Consider the following 19,650-nt stretch of genomic DNA (forward strand, 5'->3'; position numbering starts at 1 on the left):
ATCAGTATCACTATTGCACAATTCCATGATGCACATTGCATCATTACACCCCTTGATATTCTATTCCATGTTGTCAGCTCTTCAGGTCACAAAACCCTGGACCTGAAGGAGCCTCTGCACTACACACTGAAGGCATCTAATTTAACACGTGTGTGTGAGTTGTTGACACTGTTTAAGGGTAGTAGATGATGTAAGCTGTCACTGACTGCACACAATCTAGGTGACAGAATGATCCATCACCTAAATCATGTTTTTGATCAGTAATCATGCATCTACTAATATATGGTAGTTGTACCAGATAAAAAGGGCCAGTAAAGACACAAATACTAATAAGTGCAAGAAATAAAACACACTGGAACGTGTGTACTGAAAAGAACATTATAATTATTATTTAATTATAAACAAGTAACTGCATTCAATAATTGTCCTGTCAAATATATAACAATTCAAAGTTTTAAGGTGGCGGTTGAGGGCTCTGGTTGTTGGCCATGACTGACACTAGCTGCCCCATGACACTGAGCAGTCCTTGGTTAAACTGTGCCAGGGTGTTGATTAACTCTGCCTCCCGAATCCCAGCTGAATGTTCCAACTCCTGCAGAACTTGAAGTCGTCTTTCTTCAAATTCCTGCTGAACCCGTTGCCTTCTGTCTTCACGATCCTCAGCCATGAGGAAGATCTCCCTCATACTGTCAATGTGGTTTGAGTGTCCTTGTTTCCTTTTTCCTGGTGAAACATACGGTACGGTATAAATAAATATGTGCGAACCATCACAATGGTGTACTTATGCAGCTCTGTAGCTACACAATCAAAAAGTTATCTGAAGCGTCTGAATAGTGACCAATGAACACATGTCCACAGAAATCAAAAACCATGCCCTGAGTATTATAAAGGCGTGGGTGAAGTCTTTTGGTGATGACTGGTTGAACGATTGCCAGAGCTTTATAGAAATAAAACCACATGAAAATAAAGAACCCAACAAGTGATGTGGTTATGTGGTAAACCAAAATAAACAAAAAATAAACCTCGTTACATCTCATTAACACACCCTAAACCTGTATGAGCTTAAAGGTAGTATAGAAAAAAATCAGAAAAAAAGTATATGAAAAAAGGGGAAGAGGAGGAGGAGGGAAAGTGGAAGCAGGGCTGTGGAGTTTAGCATGAAGTAAGTGATTTTTGAGAGGCAAGCAAACACAGAAATTAGGATTCACACTGAGGAATAACTTCAATAAGTTTGAGAGTTTTTTTTTTTTTGCAAACTACTGTATGGTTACCATTCATCCTGCCATCCACCCCTCCTACTATCCAGCCTTTTGTTATACATATTATCTAACATTGAAAACACACACATTATATATATAATATATACATTATATACATATACATACATATATATATACACACACACACACACACACACACACACACACACACACATATATATATATATATATATATATATACATACATATATATATACACACACACAACAAATACACCTCTGTATGTTCTGAACAGTCAATGCAAACAAAGCCACTGTTTATCACCTCTGACACGGGGCAGGTTAACTCGGGGCTCCTCGGCTGTAAGGTTACTGGACCCAAGAGAGGACAGTCCTGGAGACAGGGGTAACGTTACTGGAAATTCAGGAGAACTGATCCTGGGTCTCTTCCCATCATCTGCGTTATCAATACAGACTGGAGAGTAAACACAGGATGCAGTGAGCGACACATGAGCAAACCCAGGTTTAATAAATAATATGTTAAACGTGTTGATTTCTGCACCTGACAAGACATCCTCATCATCAGTGTCAGCTCTGTCCTCCACACTGTTACACTTCATCACAGACTCCAGCAGTGAGCTTGTTGAAGTCTCAGTGACACCAAGCCTGCGTCCTAAAACAGCATCCAACGCCTCGTACCACTGATTTGTTTTGGGGTTCATCCTATTCCTTTTATTGTACTCTTTCAGCCTTCTGAAATCCTGTTTAAGCTTTTTTATTTTCACTCGACATCGATCAGGACTGCGGTTGTAACCCAGTTCCCACATGCGCTGAGAGATTTTTTGAAACACTTTCTGATTTCTAACAGAACCTTCCAGCTCCCGCTGCACCTCATCTTCTGACCAGATCCCGATCAGCGTCTTCGTCTCCTTGCTCTGCCACGGCTCCGTTTTCTCCATGTTCTTCCCCCCAAAAAATGGCGTCTGTTTTTGTGTTTATGGTGTCGCGCTTTATATGACGCTCTGCTTCTAACCAATCAGAAACGAGCAGTGATGCAAGCCCCGCCCCTGAGTTTTATTCCTGCTGTTAGTTCTAGTACTTCATGCAGTGGAAAAAACGTGTTACACAACACACAGACCACACAGATATATGCCTAATGAAGAATTTCGATCCTGAGGAAAACAGCAAGTTAAACAAAAATATTTCCGACATGCAAGGGGGCCTAGAGAAAAGCAAATAAACTGTAAAACTGATGCCGACAACCATCGTACAGGTGAAAACAGTGATTCGAGTTTAATGACTTTATAAACAATTATATAAAACAATTATTCTTTTAAAAAAATCCATGCATTTTCAGTGTAAATTTGATTTGAAATATAGAGCAGATCTATATACAGTGTGTACTGTAACAGCATTTTGACTCGATTGGGCCGTTCACCAGAAATACACTTGGGCTGCATAGAAGATTTTACATTATTGCCTACATTTATGCAAGTTAAAAAAAAAAAAGAGAGAGAAAGATGAAAATTCATAGAAAAAGAAAACTATTTCAAGTTCACATAAGTGCCTCTACCTATGATCACCTCCCCTCACAGTTTTTCCTGACATGATGTTGCCATTTCAGTGAGGCTTTTTTTTTTTTGCTGAACAACTTGGACAAGTGTGTGAATTTGAAACACAAACAAACAAACAAACAAAAAAAAAAAACTGGGATTGAAGGAAGTCTTTTCACAGGAATACACAAATAGATTAGTTACTCCTTTCCCCAAATTACACTGTAAATAACATTTACATAATTTGTCCTAAGGACATTAAATCAATACAACTGACAAAAAAGCCTGAGTTGGTGGGGAAAGGAACAGACTAGTTTAAAGAAAAAGCCTGAGAAGAAAAAGCCCGTTCAATTTACTTTTATACAATAATTTACAGTAGTACAATTTTACGAAAATGACATTTTCAGATGCTTGCAAACAGAATCCAGATTATGTTACAGCTGAGAATTAAATAATTCAAGCATGATGCAAAGATAAACAAAAAGACGGCATGGTGGTCACATGGGAAAAAAAAAAAAAATGTAAACGAGGTACTTTGAAAGGTGAACCCCAGTCCTTCAGGCTGCTCAGAAGAGAAACCCTTAAACTTTTAGCCCAGCATCAAAACAGTACATTATGCTAGTTTCCTCTGTTCAAACACTTCCGTTTAAAGTCAAGAGCTGCATTAAAAATGTGGTAAGTCAATGCCAGGATCCAGTGTCACGGATGGTGGTGGAACACAAGCGTTTAGGATTCTTTTACCCCCACGGAAAAAAACAAAAACAAAGTAGTCACTTTATAAAAATAATTAAAAATTAAACCTCACTACTGCACCTAAGAAACGGTGCAGTAGTACTAATTAAATACAAAAATATGTAATTTGCTTTCAATCCCCAGTTATTTAAACTTAGCCTGGAGAAGAGAGGAGTGCACCAGGCCTCAGAGAGAAGCTCAGATGCGCAGTACAGCGGCCAAAAGTACCATAAGGCATTTCCTGCATTTGTGTATCTATGGCTGATTGAGCGCTACGTCCTACGACTGCTCCAGACCTGCTCGGGTGTGCTCTTGTGCTCAGAAGAGTACTCAAAAGGCGACCGGTGGCCCATGGGTGACCGGGAGTCATAGGGTGACCTCTGGTCTCTAGGTGAACGTGGCCCACTACCCGATGCCCGCTGCTCCATTTGCCATTCTGAGTGATATCGGTAGTCACGAGAGGACTTGTGGTGGCTGTAGTCAGAGCTGGACCGATGCTCAGAGCTGGATCTGTGCTCAGAGCTGGACCGGTGCTCCGCGCTGGATCGGTGCTCCGCGCTGGACCGGTGCTCCGCGCTGGACCGGTGCTCTGAGTGTACACGCTCCTTATTGTTGCTGTCTGACCAGTTGTCTCGACTAGAACGGTGATCATCTAGCTTCCTATGCTTGTTGTCACTGTAGTATCTGCAGGAAGATGCAAGTATAAGAAAATGTATTTAAAAGATGTGACAAGCTTTGCATTAAAAATTGATTTAGATCCATCATTGTGTCAAAGGGCCATCAGATACAATTTTACAGTTCAAAATAACATGAAATTTGAAAGCTTTCATTTTATACATCAAATCTACAAGTACATTTACCTTCTGTAGAATAAGACTCTGAGAACAAGTATATGTGACTGACCTGCTGTCCTGGCGGTCTCTGTAGTGGTCTCGCTCTCGGTGGTCTTTGCCATTGCTGAAGGAGGAGTATGGTCTTTTCCTGGAGTCTGAGCTTTTCCTGTATGAATCGCTGGAGTGGCGCTCTTTACTCTGGTCATGGCTACGTGAGCTTGAGTGGTGCCTGTCTGAACTGTAGCTGTCTCTACTGCTCTCGTCTTGCTGAGAATCCTTTAACCTCTCAATGTCTGAACACCAGAAAGGGAAAAGAAAATGTGACAACTCCCAACCCTACCATTCTGATTTGCCTGCTTGGATACTTAAATATTTGTTAAGAGATAAAATAACTAAGCTGACACAATAAGAGAGACATACCTGTGTGTCTAAAGGCTTGTGTATTTACAGTGCTAGTGTTTTGGTCCACCATCTGAAATGAATACAAAAGCATAATACTTTTACTTAGATACACTGCGAAAAAACATTTTACTGCCCTTTAAAACAAGAAAATGTCATTTAAAGAGACACAAAATTAAAGCTATTAGTTAATTACACGTAATTAAATTAAAAACAAAAAACATACCTGGGCATTTTCTTGTCTTTTCTTGATCGCATGCTTATACAGCTTATGCAGTTTTCTAGCATCAAACTCCGTAAATTTGGAAACAAATATCCAAAGATTTCTGTAATGAGGAGACAAAGATTTATAAACTTGTTCTAATCAAAAACACAATTGTTGTAATCTATACACACCTTCTCCACTGTTTGATGTGTTCGAGGTTGGTGTACTCTTTTAGGCAGTCTGTGATGTGGTCTCCAATTTTTATCAGGCACTGCCGAGTATGCTCTAGCTGCTCGCGTTCAGAAAGACCTTTCTCAGGACGATCTAACTGCTTCAAAGCTGCCTTCACTGGGCGCATTCGCTCCTTACACTGATAAACAACATGTTAAACAATTTAGAATGGACCTTAGGTAAACGTTACAAATGAGAAACTGCCAATACTACAGTGAGGGAAATAAATCTCGAATTCAGAGAAATGTATTAAAGCAATCAGTATCACATGCTGATTTTAAACGTGTATTAACCAGAGGGTGCAGTGCAAAGTAAGCTGCAGTTAGCTGTGACTCACCACGCTGAAGGTCTTCTGGTCAAGCTCCTCAGACTCCTCAGTAATTGGAACAGTCTCCCCTCCAGCAGTTATATGGATGGGTGTGTCTGCCTTTTTGCTCTTTTCCCGAACTTCAGCTTTTATCTCTGGAGCCTGGTTATATTAAGAAGAAAAAAAAAAAAGAAAAGAAAAAAAAGAAGACAATCAATACTATCCAGGGTACATTAAGCTATTCAGGCTTAACCGTTTCATAGAGTTTAATGAAGTTTTCTTTAATTACCTTCTCTGTAAAGGATTCCTCCACTTTGTGTTCTACAGGCTTGCTTTCCTTTTTCTCTTTGGGCTCCTTTTTCTCTTTGCTGTCCCGACTGTCCTCCTTCTTCTCTTTTTTAATCTCTCTCTCTTTTAGCTCCTTTTCCTCTAGCTCTTTGACATGGGGTTCTGTCTCTCGCTCATCCTCCTCTTCCTCCTCCTCTTCCTCCTCCTCATCTTCTTCATCATCATCCTCCTCCTCCTCCTCCTCTTCCTCCTCCTTTACCACACGATCAGAAGCTCGACCCCTTCTGTTTGGTGGTGGCTTGATGGGTGGAGATTCCTTTCAGGGGAGAAGGAAAATATGACATTACGGCAATGCTTTTAACCTTCTACCCTGGGAAAATGTTTGCATCTCCCAATGATTGACGTTAAGCTTTCCAGGTAACCGATGCTTGCTGTTCATCTTTGGCAATTTCAATTTCTTGTTCTTTAATTTGAAAATTAAACTCTTCCACAAGTGAAGCAAAAAAAAAAAAACAAAAAAAAAAAAAAACCCCACAACAAACAAGACTTAATCACTGGTAAAATATCCATCAAGTAGATTAATTGAAAATAAGTGTTTATAATTGAACTTCCTTTAAATAACAAATGAAATAGATAAAGATTTGGAAGACAATCTGGGCAGAACAAATTTGTCACTTGAGTAGACATGCAATTAAAAAAAAGCAGGCCAATTAAAAAACCTCATGTACAGTCTGTCTACGAAAAACATCAAACACAAAAAGGCAAAACAGCCCCCAATGTACCCATCGACAATACAGACCTTTTCATCTTCCTTGTCATCCTCATCTTCTGAACTCTTCTCTGAGGGAGGAGCAGAGGACAGACTGTTGACAACTTCTTCCACCTTCGGTTTCACAGTTTTGTTCTTTTTTCCTCGTGGCTTCCTCTTTCGGGAATTAGCCTGTAGCACAATATGGTTCCAACGGCAAATATATTAATGTAAATCAACCAGGAAAATTTGAAGAACAGGCAAGAGAAAACATCACAGGCACCCTAGGAAGGAAGTGGTTGCAGACGCCACTTATGGCACAGTTTTTCTCAGAATAGGAAGTGCGACGATGCATTATACTAAATTAATCAAAAGGGCAAAGTGAAACAGCTTCCTCGTGTTTAATAGCCTCCTTGGAGAGGCTCTACAATTAATGTTAGGAACCAGAAGTTCTTCTCAATTGGCTAAAAACATTTTCTTCATTAATTCTCCCTTCAATCTTGGAGCAAAGAGCTACTGAGGCCACCTACAACACAACAGAAACACAACCAAGCCAGCCTGTGTGTAAATGCTGATGATAATAGGATGCATGATGGGGACAGGACAAAATATTGGCTGCACAATGTGGCAAGCTATGATTATAAACGCACAGATTAAAATGTCCAAAATGATTAAATAACTCATCACTACATACATGTACCTCTAAATACACAACAGCACTGTAGAAAGTGCAGCTGTCATTTTATAAAACGGATTCTAATACTGAATTAATAAATCAGTCATTTCAGTGCTTGATTGTTACAGCCTTGATGTGACAGGTTATGAAGATGCAAGGATGTAATTCCCAACACAATGTATAACATGCAGTGTGTTTTAGTTGAACAATTAAAGTAAAAATTCTACAAACATCCAATGATTTTCAAACAATATAAAACAGTGCAACTTGAAATGTTCTTTGTTAGATCACTAAAATAATAGAGTTCTCCATTTGAACACTAACTATGGGGCACATACATTTGAGTTTTTAATCGACGTTTATGTAGCTGGTTTTGTTTAGGAATTAAAATTTAGATCTTGTTGGCCAGCAATTCTGATGACTTGCACCTTTTTTGTTTAACTGGTTTACAACATATATTTTGAAAAAAAATTTGTAATCTTTGGTATAATAAACCTCATTAATATTTGAAAATGCCTCATTTTCTAGTAAACAAAAAAAACAAAACAGAAAATTTGAATTAGTTTCACTATAGAGGCACAAAAGTTAATGCACAATTACAGGCTGGTATATTTCAAAGCCAGGAGATTGTTTTGAAACCATTTTGACAATTTTGAATGTCAGTAAATAATAAATCCTGTTTTTGTCAGGTCAAATTGACTTGAATTCTTATAAATCAAATCACCACCATCCTGTGTGATCAACTTACATTTGTGAGCATTTTACACTTATGTCTATTTTGCCTACCAGAAATCATCTGATCACCCAAAAACAGGCTCCACCCACACACACACACACACGCACCACTCAAAAACATGGCATAATATGATTTGAATATGAAAACACAACATTGTGTGTGTGTGTGTGTGTGTAAAGCTTGTTGGTAGAAGAAGAAGAGAAGAGAATATATTGTCCCCAGCTGGACAAATGCATACAGTATAACAAGTGTGAAATATTTACAAATGAGCAGCTTTTGTTTTGTCTGGAGGCCTGATGATTTGCAATGCCCAATGCTTGTATGTGTGTGTGTATGTGTGTGTGTAGAGCATCATTTCGGTAGATCATATTTTGCCCTCTGCTAGGCAAAGGCATGTGTCTGTGTGGTGTGTGTGTGTTTTGGGTGTGTGTGTTAGTGGACATTTTGTGTGTGCATTTTTGTGTCTGTATGTTCATTGCGCTGAAAAGGGCAGAAGTGTGACCTATTGCCCCACTAAATGTGGCCGAGTCAAATTGACTCGGGAGGACTTGAGGAGGAATGTATTTATTTTACGAACACGTAGTTCAACAAAAATAGACAATTAATTTTAGTTGCAAAGTTCATAATTTGGAACAATCCCGGTAAATTTCAGGCAAATATGTGGAAGGAAATGAAAGTTATGACACATTAAACTTTCCAGATGAGTCAAATAGACCACAGGTCTGCACAAGGGTTAAGATGACCAGGACTACGCTACAATTTCCTGACAATCCAAAATAAACAATGCACCGTGTGTTCTAATTCAAGTATGTAAGCTACTTCACACGGGCAATGTTACAGGTTTCCACCTAATATTTACTAACGTGTACCCAGTAGCCCTGTGGCAAATTCAAGGGTTAAAGAAGAAAGTTCCCCACCGGCTGGATGTGATACAGCTCAGCCAGGCTTGTCTGTTCTTGTTACTGAAGCTGAAAGAGACTAAAGGACTGCTGCCACCTGTGACAATAATTAAATCTCCAGATGCTAGTTGAATGCAAGAAAACACTTTGATCCCATGACTGGCGGTTTGCAATGGTATAGCATAATGTGTATGTATTTTAAAAAGATATTCAAAGCTGATTTTTGTATGTACAGGTACATGAATTTGTGGCTTTAAAACTATTTATAAACGGGAGAAACGACAAGGACAAAAAGCATGGCCAAACGCATCAAAAGACTCATAACTGTTGAGACTGAATAGGGCAAAAGAGTTCTCACCATGCCCATTTGCCTCTGGGCCTCCTTTTTGGCCAGGTCCTTGCTGAGCAATTTGATGAGGTAGTCGGCTCGCGTCTGGAGCTGTTTGGCCTGTGGTTTCTTATCAGGGTCATCTGGTAAAAGCTGTTAGGGCAAGTGACAATTTAACCAATTAAAATGAAAGTTAAATTAATAGTTATTAATAAATTAATAGTTATTAAGTTAATTAATCATTAATTTTGGTACCTTGTGGGTGAGGTTAAGGTCTGGGTCCATCTTAATCATTTCCCAGCTCCCATAGCCATACTCATAAATCCCAATAAGAAGGCTGGAGTCATTTTCTTTTCCCCAATCAACATCAAAATGAGCTGCCTTTGCATGGCAAGGAAGCATATACCTGTGCAAATAGAGGCCAGTTTAGTCACACACCGCATATCAAAACCAACAATGATTTAAGAGCTACAATTGTTAACAGGAAGGACAATCTTTATAATATTTAAAAAGAATATGATAAAGATACCTCTTTCTTTCCTCTGGGTCAGCAGGAATGGCTTTGTGCAAAGGGGCCAGTTCCTCCTCATGTGAGATTACAAGCTTAGCATTGACTTGAACACCTGAGATCCTAAAGGTAGGTCCCTTCACCTTCCCTCGCCTGCCTCCTAAAAACACAGACGTAGGTTAGAATGATTAAGTTCTCAGAAATTCACTGCTAATAACGAGAGTTTAAATGGCCATCAAAGTGCAAATAATCCATTTATACCTGAGGTTTTTTCTGGGCCACATGGGTTTTCCCTCAGGGTTTTAATACAGCCATTGTGTACAGTCTCTGCTAGCCTCCTCAGGTCATGCTCTGATTTATCCACCAGCTCAGCGTCCCTGGCAATAGCGTCCAGTCTGTTACATAAAGAGTGACAGTCAGTGAGAACTAGAGAAATTATGTGGTAGCAACTTTACCAGAAATGATTTATATTAAAATGAAAAATACCTTTCTAAAGGACCACCAAATTTCTTGTAACTCTTGATAAACCTATGTAGGAAAAAAAAACATTTGAAATACCAAATTTAAGAACGTAGTTTCAAATAGCATGTTTAACATTCCTAAAGTGATTGAGGTTCGAGGCTCAGCATCATCAAGTGACTAAATTCTACCTTCGTATTTCAGCATCAGTGAAGCCTTTGATATTTTCCCGAGGAATAGTTCGTGGCCTGCCTCGCTTCTTGGGCCTCTTTCGGTCTGATGCGGAGTCACTATCCGAGCCAGAATATCTTCGGTTCCGACTTCGCCTGCCCTCGTTACCGTTAAAGCTTATCTAAAGTCAAGTGAATCATCATCATCATCATCATGTCAGCATTGCCACAAACATTCAATGTTACAAACATACACAAAATGACCTTTTGTAAAATTCTAAATATCTAAAGATGAGCAAGAAACTTTGCCATGGAATCCAAGACCTTCAAAATAATTTCCCCTAATTACATTTCTTTTATTTATTGTTCCCTTTTCTGGATGCCTTCAGCAAACTGAACAAGCCAGGCCTTTAAATTTGAGAGTGTAATAACTTTCTTAGAGAGTGATTAGACATTTCTGAACATATTTTGATTTAAAAAAAAAAAAAGATTCAATCTGATTCATACTTAATAAAATTTAATATTTCTTATTATTTCTATGATCTATACAGTACTGACAAAAAAGAAAAAGAAAATGTAATCATTTGTCAGGCAGATGTACCATGAGAATGGTCTCTAACCTGTTTGGCACAGTTTCTCATGCGAGGCAGCATGTAGATCTCTGCTAGCTCCTTCTGCCTCTCCTCTTCCTCCAGTCTCCTGCGCTGCTCTTCAGGAATGATTGAATCCCAGTTCTTTTGTTTGCCATCTCCATCCATATCCATATCTTCTTCCTCCATCATGGAAAAATTCGCCACCTGGAGGATGGAAGAAGAATTGATTAACTCAAAGAAGATAAATTCAGACTATTTTCTGTGGACTGCCCAATCAGGATAATTAAATTTGCAGACCTTGAACTGCGAAAGCAGCTCTTCTCCTACAGTAGATGGCCCAGGATCATTTTCCCTGGTCTCTGCTCTCTTCAGAATTTCATCAATATCCATCTCCTACAGACAAATGTTTAAATATACATCAGCCTCATTTCTGTTCAGACTAAACAGGATCATGCTTTTTTTATGGTTTACATTCCACTGTAAATCAACATACCTGTGGCTCTTGTTCTTCTCCTTCTGGCTCCTTAAAAAGTTCTTCAGCACCAAACTTTAAAATAGCGGACAACTCCTCTTTATTGAAAGGGGTAGAACTGCTTTTAAAAACAAAGGATAAAAGGTAAAGAATAAAACCAATGTGTGTGGTTCTCAAAGTGGGGTTTGTGGATATAAAGAATCAGAGGTAAACTTTTTTTCTGTGACATTACAGTGATGATTCCTTAATCCCCAGAATATTAGGCCTTGAGTGTTCCACCTAGTCAGAAAAACGTTACCTGGAAGGAGCAGCACCAGTATGAAGGACTGTTTTCCCTGTAGTGTCCATCCTCTGAATTACAAGGTGGTCCAGCACCATCTTCTTCTTGGCTCGCTCAATGATGTCTTCTTCCACAGACCCCTTAGTCACCAAACGATAAATGTTCACCTGAATACATTAAGATACATATTTAGATTATGTTTTAAAAACATGGCACAACATAATAGCTGTGAATCATTAAAAAGAGAGCTTTATATACAGATCATTGGCAGTGAGAGGAGTAATAATGAAAGGAAGTACGCATTTGAAAAAAAAAGGATGTGGTTTACCTGTCTCTTCTGCCCGATCCTGTGAGCTCTAGCCTGAGCCTGCAGGTCATTCTGGGGGTTCCAGTCTGAATCAAAAATGACCACAGTATCTGCAGAAGCCAAGTTAATGCCCAGGCCACCTGCTCGTGTGGACAACAAGAAACAGAAATCCTGGAGAGATGGGAAACACACAACAGATGTTCAGCTCCAGTCTGAAAACACAACACTTACAACAGTGTTAGAAACGCATAGAATTTATGTAGTAAATATTACCTCAGATCCTTCTGCATTGAAATGATCCAATGCCTGCTTTCTCATCTCGCCTTTGATGGAGCCATCCAACCTCTGCGAAACAGCAAGATTATCAGCCAATTGTAAAGAGTATTTTCAGGGACTGTAAATTCCAACAGTTGGCCACAAAATCAGACAAGCAGACAAATATTTAGGTCACCTGGAATAAGAACTGACGGCTCTTCAGGTATTCTGCAAGGATGTCCAGCATCCGAACCATCTGGGAGAAGATAAGCACACGGTGGCCACGCTCCTTCAGCCGTAACAGAAGCTTGTCCAAAAGTATCAGCTTCCCGCTACTACGGATTAGGTGCTACAGAAAACATAGAAATCAGGGTTTTATGAATTGTTACTGCCCCCCCCATATACAAATTCTCTTTAGTCCTGTGTATTATAATGATACATCTTTAATCAACAGTATTAAAAATAAATAAATAAATAAATAACTAAATAACTAAATAAAATGGGGGGGGGGGGCATATTTCAGTCAGTACCACTTTGCAAATGAAGGTTATAGTGAGCATACAGTTGGATGTTTTTGTTCTGGGAGAATTTTTCCCATGCGCCTGTCCGTGCGCATGCATGGACGGGGCAGGGAGGCTGCGCTGGGGAATGAATAGAACCCCCGTTACAGCTCAGAATCAGAACCGAAATTGCGCAAGGTGCGCAGTTTTTACGTGAAGAATTTAATCGACGCTGGCGACGGGTTCTGGCTGGAGGAGTCGGGGACGGAGGAGGGTGTTGGATCGCAGCAGCAGCGATGCGTAGGAGCGGCTCGAAGGCGAGGATTTAAAGGAGGGGAAATTACGGAAGTCGTGCCGGATTGGTGCGCCTCATAGACAGCTGATTAGCAGCTGATGCAGCTTACTGTGTCTCTTAAATTAGCTAAATAATTATCAGAAATCCACAAATGTGTCAGCTGATGTATAAAATCGAAAGAGCTAATTTAAATTTCACTCCATTACTTAAACCTACCTGCAAGGCCTCGGCTTTGTTGTGGAAATCATTGTCCTCTGGCGGTTTGATGAGGTAGCAGTGGTTACAGCACTTCTTCAGCTCCATCATAACGTTGAGGAAACCAGACGTGCTTCCTTTCGTGCCTTTGCTGAGTGCCTTGTAGTTTCTAGTCAAGATCCACCTATGAAAAATTCAGTGTTTCATCACCTACTAATCAGAGACTATACTGTTCCATTGTGCATGTAATGAATGAATGTTTTTGTTTAAAAACGTTGGCATTCGAAAGTGCATTTGATCATACTTGTAGTATTGTTTCTGGATGGCACTCATCTCCACTCTGAGGATCTGTTCCACCTTGGCAGGTAGTGACTTCTCCACATCCTTTTTTACCCTCCGTAGCAGGAAAGGCTCCAGCTCCTTATGTAAGCTAGTATAGCCAGAGTCTCTGCCTTTGCCATGCTCTTCTTCAAACCGCTCCCATGAGTGAAACCTGAAAACCAAATCCCCAATTACATCTTATTGCAACTATAAAACCAAGTTAATCTCAACAAGACAAAAAATAACTACAAATACTTTATAACTAAAAAGCAAATGTCCGTGTTGTATAGTGAGTTCATACTTCTCAGGCATGATGAAATGAAGGAGTGACCATAGCTCTTTGAGGGAATTCTGCAGAGGTGTTCCTGTGATAAGGAGCCGGTGGTTGGACTTAAACTCAATCATGGTCTTATACAAAAGGGAATCATCATTTTTTAACCTGTGGGCCTCGTCCACACCAATGAATGCCCAACTCACGTTCCCCAGAAATGACTAGAAAAAGATAAGAGCATTTAAAACAAGATCTACTGCATTACAGTTGAGTACTGAAGTCAGGGGAAATGAAACTGAAATTCATAATTGAAAGTACACAAACAACAGAAAAGAAACCTAATATGAATACATGAGACATAATTTTAAGCCATTTTTCATTCATTTTAATGTCATACCTTATCTTTCAGGAGAATTTCATATGTAGTGAGAAGGATGTTTAACTTTAGCCGCTTGTTCTGGACATGCATCCACTCATGTGTTCTGATCTAATAAACAAACGTACAGTAAATTTTAAAACTGAAAGCACAATGTATTAAAGCTTGAGAGAATGGAATGCATTTTTGCTAAAATGTTAGATCTGTCTTGTGATTTTTGAATAATAATAATAATTATTATTATTGGTGGTTATTTGATTTCACAGCAAACAGAATTATGCCACTTATAATATTACTAAATAATAAATAAATAATATCATCACAGTTTGTAGTATGCTGTATCTTACCATGTTCCTACTGCTGATGTCACCCAGGTAGACAACCACATTCATCTGTGGGGCCCAGAGATGGATTTCCCTCTGCCAGGAGGTGAGTGTAGACAATGGTACCACCAGTAGGAACGGTCCATAGAGCTGGTGCTCATGGAACAGATAGTTCAGAAAGGAAATGGTCTGAATAGTCTTTCCAAGTCCCATCTCATCTGCTAGAATACAACTGTTACTCCTGGAAGAAGAACAAAATAATTAACATGACTGAAGCACTGCAAACAAAGTGCTATATATAATGTTTGCCTTATAGATCATTTTAATATTAATTTACATTCGCTGTGTGTTGCTATTGGTTACTATTTAACCCTGTGATAGTGCTATTTACTAAGCATCCTTTATAGAAAATAGAACAAATTATATACAGCTGAACGTACTTGCACCACGAATGCGCCATCCAGTTCAAGCCGTCCAGCTGGTAGTCTCGAAGCTCAAGTCCTTCCCCGCCAATATAATGAGGCTGTTTCTTCATAGGCACAAACCGCGGCCTCTGCTTTAAAACCTGAAGGAGAGTGCACATTCCTTCACTGTATTGAGCCATTAAATAAAACTGCAGTTCACAGATTAATACATTTTCTTTTCTTTTTATAAAGTATTCTAATTCTTTTAATCGGTTACCTTGCAGTCCCTGAATGGGATTGATTTGGACTGGTTCCGGCTCATGTAGGCATCTATGCACTTCTGAAACTTTCTAGAAATAAGTGCCCCATCTTCCCAGCTGCATTCTGAATATGGAAGCCCTTGCCATTTGCATAAGTAGTCTGGGTAGCCTGCTGCTGACTTCTGATTCGAATGGCCTTGCAGAAATAAGAAATGTGTGTATTAATATATTGCTGAGATAAGAACAACACTATGCAAATACTTCAATAAACAAATCGAGTGGTAATCTACTTACCAATAATTCTCTCCACAAGCTGATACTGTGAATGCAGGTCATCCATAAGTTCCTGCTGGCAGTTTAAGTATTCTATATCCTCAGGTGATGCTGCTTTGAACCTGCATTAACAAAATGCAACCAATATATCTGGTTTCACCTTTACAAGCATAGAGCTCCAACATGCTACCACAACACATACAAAAACCTTACCATTTCTTCCTTTCCTGCTCCTTCTTTTTAAAGTTGTCCAGTTTCTTCATGCCCTTTACATTCTGCTGCTTCAAAGTGTCCTCTGTCTCCCAGGTGTTGTGAATGTGTGACCAGCCTTTCCATTTGATCAGGTACTGCACATCTCCGGGCTGCTTGTTCGGGTTGAAGTTGGCATTAGGGTCTCCGTCAGCCTCAACCGCATAGACAGTGGTGGTGGCCCCAGTGGCTGTAAGCAACAAATGAAGTATTGACACACAACAAACTTGACCACATATAATAACATTTAACTGCATTTACAAGCAATTTGTAAACAAACAAATAAACATCAAACTATTTACCTCCTTTTCGTCCTATTCTTATGCCCATCACTCTTTCCAGGGTCTCAAACTCATCCTCCTCAGGTGGTGGGACATCCTCACCACACACCTCCACCAAGTCATCAGAGTCTGTTTTCAGTTCGTCATCCTCTTTATAGCTGACATTCACTGTAGCCTGCCTCCGAGGACCAGCCAGAGCTTTTTTATAGTCGTCGTCGTCGTCTGACGAAGAGGCAGAGGGCTTTTTTTTAAAAACCTTGCTCTTTTTTCCATTTCTGGCATTTGTCCTGAAGGATCAGATATGTGATTAGAAAGTGAAAATAAACAGATAAGTGAAAAAATTCTCTCGAATGAGCATCAACTTTCTGGTCTCATATTTCCTTTTCATATTTTACAGATTCTATCCAACCTATAAACAAGCAGTTTAAACGGGAACAATTCACCCAGACTTTTGAATGCTCCTGTAAACCTTTTATTTTTCAGCCTGTTGTTTCAATTGTCTAGTGGCTCTTAAAATCAATGATTTGTTGAATTAATTTACAGAAGCTGATCATCTGAGAAACAATTTGTGTCGAAGTATCCTCTTCGTGGTGATGTGGACATGGCTGATCTAAAGACTGTAATCACTGAATCAAATTAAAGCTCACTTTGACAACTTTATTTAGCAGCCCGGGGTGTAAAGATGAACAATTAAAAAAAAAAACTTGTTTGGTATGGCTGCTGTTGAGGCTTGGCTTTGAAGATTATACACAAGAGAAAGCACTTCAGCTCAATGCTTTTTAGACATTCTATGAATGCCTATGACATTATTTCATAACAGGTGTGTTAATGTGCATTCCAGAAAATGAAGCGCTAATGGCATAAAACTTCAGCGTATTCAGAATTAACAAAAGCTATTCTTTGTTAAAAAAAAAAAAGCACTCGAAGTTGCAAAGTATGCTGACTTGAAATTACATATTGCCATACTTGTTAGGTGGCTTCCTGCTTTTAACTTTGTGGCTAGGCTCATAGTCTGAAACAGACTCTTCACTGTTCTCTGCTTCTTCCTCAGCTGAAGAATTGGACGAGTCACTCCCTGAACCAGATCCTGAGCCAGACCCAGAATCGGAGTCAGAATCAGTCCTGCCACCCAGAAAATCATTTAAAAAGTTTGTCAATGACTGAGAAATGTCCTGTTAGCAAGAACATGTAATTTGATGCTTAATGACTAGACTCACCCTTTACTCTTTCGCTTTCTTGAAGAATCATCATCTGAGTCATCACTACTGGAGGATTCCTTAACAATAAACAGCAAATTACCTAAGTTAAGGCTTTTGGAGTTTCATTATTATACCAATTCTATTGGACACATTTTGAAGTCTATAATATGTAATCATGTAGATGTTAACACAATGAAGATAGTATCAGCCCAGCAAGAAACAAGTAAATAACTGTAAAATAAATCCAAGAACAAGATGATAATAAACGCAAAACTTATTCAACACTGCAAACTGAGGTCCTACCTCATCTGAGTCACTGTTTGAGGAGCTCTGTTGCTGTTGCTGCTGCTGTTTCCTGAGCATAGCTGACCTCTGCACTGCTAGAATACTGGGATTAGACTTCCAAAACTGCAACAATGGAAATAAAAAGTAGAAATATTTTACTTTATGTTACCGTACATTACTAAAGACTGGTTTATTGCGGATTATATCTTAAAGCTGGATTTAGTATAGCACCAGGTTTAAAGGAATAGCCTGAAAAATAGCCAGCATTGTTAATAATAAATGAAAGCCAGTACCTACGAATAAGCATTTTGTAATTTACATAATGCTAAAAGGTTGCATTGTAATCACCTTGACTAGTCCAATTTCCCAAAAGCTTTGTAAGGATAATCTGGTAGGTTGTGCGTTCTCACTAACAATTAATAATGGTGTTCATCTTCACATGCACTGTGAACTCGATACTTTAACATTAATCTTTGACCACAAATTAAAAAACTGCTTAAAACTGCCAAAATAAAACATAAAACCTTACTTCTGCTGAATCAATCTTGCCAGAGTTATTTTGACCATTTTTCCCCTTTGACTTTTCAGAGTCAGAATCGGATTGGCTGCCTGAGTCTGAGCCACTTCCTGAGCCACTGCTCCCTGACTGACTGCTACTGGAGCTGCTGCTGCTGGAGCTGGAACCAGACCCTGAGCCAGATCCAGACCCAGACTCATCGTCCGAGTTACTGAAACACACAATTTTTATGTTGAGAGGCAACAGAAACACATCAACCTAAATTCCACTTTAGCTTCAACACAAAAAAAATAGTGATTCTCTTCGGCTTTTCTGACATCTGTACTGAGATCTGCAAAGACGAGGTCATGAAAACCTTACCGTATTTCTAACCAGATTAACAAAACATGTTAATTTAATAAAACCACATTGCAAGCTTGGGGGGGGGGGGGGGGTAGAAAAAGGGAAAAACAATAGAACAAACAAATGCAGATCTACCAAATTCCAAGAGGATATATATTTAATATAGGGCTTTAAGGAAATAATGTTTAAAAGTGAAATCAGAAGGGGGCCTCAGTGGGGTGCCTGTTAATGTTGGAGACTTTAAAACACCTTTGCAGTTGTCATTATTGTCATACTTCAACTGTTTTTATTGGCAGAGGAGATGAGTGGGAGCTGCTCTCAAGAAACTGACTAAACCAAATGTGACATTTGCTAAATACACTGAATAAAGTCTCACCACACACAAAGCAACAGCAATACACTTCCAACTTCAACTTTACTAAAACTTTGTCTTCTTTACCTGGAATCTCCAGTGCTGTTGCTCACACTTTCATCTTCACTGCGGCCATCCATGGCTGTGGTTTAAATATACAGGTCTCCAAAACTACCTATGTTTGCTAGTTGGCCTGCCCAGGTCCTCAAATATCCCAAAGCTCCAGCTTTGTACAGTGGTGTTCACCTGTAGAAATAAAAACTGAATGTCAGCGTAGCATTAGTGAGATTTGTATTTACTGTGCATCTTTTTTTTAATAAAATGACACATACATTGCCTATATAATGTGTTCCTGCTTGTTGTAAGCAGAGTAATTGTTAAAAAGTTTCCCATTAAAGTTAATTACAACAGTGTAAGAAGCAAAAGAATAGTGGTCACATTTCCAGATCACACAGTAAACAAAAATTATTTATTTTTTGGGGGAAAAAAGGTTTTCAAAATGAATGAACGATGACAGAAGTCAAAATAGAACGTCTACGAATTAAAAGACAACGATAACTATTCACTTTCCATTGTATACTATTATTTAAAAAAAAAAGGTTTGAACATATCTGAACATTAGAGAAAACTATCCTGTGTAAAAGCGCCCAGGCCTGTTGTTAGGCCTAAGCAGGGGACTGTCCTGGACAATGAAGCCCAGCGGAGCGCTGTATCCGGCGGCCAAAGTAACAACACCCATCCTGGGGATGTACGTGTCGAGCAATGCCGACAAGAGATTGTACAAGCTCTAACACAGCGCTTTAAACTCTAAAACAAACAAAATTAATCAAACCGCTGTAGTTTTTTGTCTCACAACTAAAGTTAATTCACTTTCAGCAAAACTAGCTTTTACAATTCGCGGTCCATTTTAAATTCAGCCTATCACAGCTGCCTAGCCGACTGAGCTAATAAGCTAACGCTTAAAATCGTGTTTTCTTGACGAAAAGTTACATTAGCACGTTAGCTAAGC

At 39.2% G+C, this 19,650-nt stretch overlaps 2 protein-coding genes across 3 annotated transcripts in view; both read right to left on the reverse strand.

Annotated features, from left to right (window-relative positions):
- Positions 1-364: 364 nt before the first annotated feature.
- On the reverse strand, positions 365-2,251 carry LOC113639377 (zinc finger and SCAN domain-containing protein 29-like). Its single transcript, XM_027141232.2, has 3 exons — positions 1,782-2,251; positions 1,545-1,694; positions 365-723 (listed from the first exon to the last, which is right to left on the reverse strand). Exons 1-3 carry the CDS (start codon positions 2,176-2,178, stop codon positions 455-457), a joined length of 816 nt encoding a protein of 271 aa, XP_026997033.1. The 5' UTR covers positions 2,179-2,251; the 3' UTR covers positions 365-454.
- Positions 2,252-2,487: 236 nt separating this feature from the next.
- The window catches only part of chd1 (chromodomain helicase DNA binding protein 1), an 18,284-nt gene continuing 1,121 nt past the window's right edge, over positions 2,488-19,650 (reverse strand). The window contains exons 2-37 of one of the 2 annotated variants that reach the window (XM_027141230.2): positions 18,729-18,887; positions 17,960-18,158; positions 17,449-17,553; positions 17,164-17,222; positions 16,913-17,068; positions 15,968-16,233; positions 15,630-15,855; positions 15,438-15,538; positions 15,161-15,339; positions 14,920-15,044; positions 14,504-14,720; positions 14,178-14,267; positions 13,811-14,001; positions 13,493-13,681; positions 13,210-13,372; positions 12,395-12,547; positions 12,217-12,288; positions 11,965-12,114; positions 11,655-11,803; positions 11,378-11,474; positions 11,182-11,277; positions 10,912-11,088; positions 10,313-10,473; positions 10,149-10,190; positions 9,924-10,057; positions 9,684-9,822; positions 9,410-9,560; positions 9,185-9,307; positions 6,567-6,707; positions 5,769-6,083; positions 5,510-5,641; positions 5,133-5,311; positions 4,963-5,062; positions 4,758-4,809; positions 4,408-4,630; positions 2,488-4,188 (exon numbers count right to left, since the gene is read on the reverse strand). In XM_027141230.2, coding sequence (XP_026997031.1) covers positions 3,777-4,188; positions 4,408-4,630; positions 4,758-4,809; positions 4,963-5,062; positions 5,133-5,311; positions 5,510-5,641; positions 5,769-6,083; positions 6,567-6,707; positions 9,185-9,307; positions 9,410-9,560; positions 9,684-9,822; positions 9,924-10,057; positions 10,149-10,190; positions 10,313-10,473; positions 10,912-11,088; positions 11,182-11,277; positions 11,378-11,474; positions 11,655-11,803; positions 11,965-12,114; positions 12,217-12,288; positions 12,395-12,547; positions 13,210-13,372; positions 13,493-13,681; positions 13,811-14,001; positions 14,178-14,267; positions 14,504-14,720; positions 14,920-15,044; positions 15,161-15,339; positions 15,438-15,538; positions 15,630-15,855; positions 15,968-16,233; positions 16,913-17,068; positions 17,164-17,222; positions 17,449-17,553; positions 17,960-18,158; positions 18,729-18,781 — 5,517 coding nt within the window. In that variant the 5' untranslated portion in view covers positions 18,782-18,887 and the 3' untranslated portion in view covers positions 2,488-3,776. Of the gene's footprint in view, positions 4,189-4,407; positions 4,631-4,757; positions 4,810-4,962; positions 5,063-5,132; positions 5,312-5,509; positions 5,642-5,768; positions 6,084-6,566; positions 6,708-9,184; positions 9,308-9,409; positions 9,561-9,683; positions 9,823-9,923; positions 10,058-10,148; positions 10,191-10,312; positions 10,474-10,911; positions 11,089-11,181; positions 11,278-11,377; positions 11,478-11,654; positions 11,804-11,964; positions 12,115-12,216; positions 12,289-12,394; positions 12,548-13,209; positions 13,373-13,492; positions 13,682-13,810; positions 14,002-14,177; positions 14,268-14,503; positions 14,721-14,919; positions 15,045-15,160; positions 15,340-15,437; positions 15,539-15,629; positions 15,856-15,967; positions 16,234-16,912; positions 17,069-17,163; positions 17,223-17,448; positions 17,554-17,959; positions 18,159-18,728; positions 18,888-19,650 lie in introns of both variants that reach the window. The other variant, XM_027141227.2, reaches the window with a different exon arrangement.

The sequence above is a fragment of the Tachysurus fulvidraco genome, chromosome 20 (genome assembly GCF_022655615.1).
Source record: "Tachysurus fulvidraco isolate hzauxx_2018 chromosome 20, HZAU_PFXX_2.0, whole genome shotgun sequence".
NCBI lineage: Eukaryota > Metazoa > Chordata > Actinopteri > Siluriformes > Bagridae > Tachysurus > Tachysurus fulvidraco.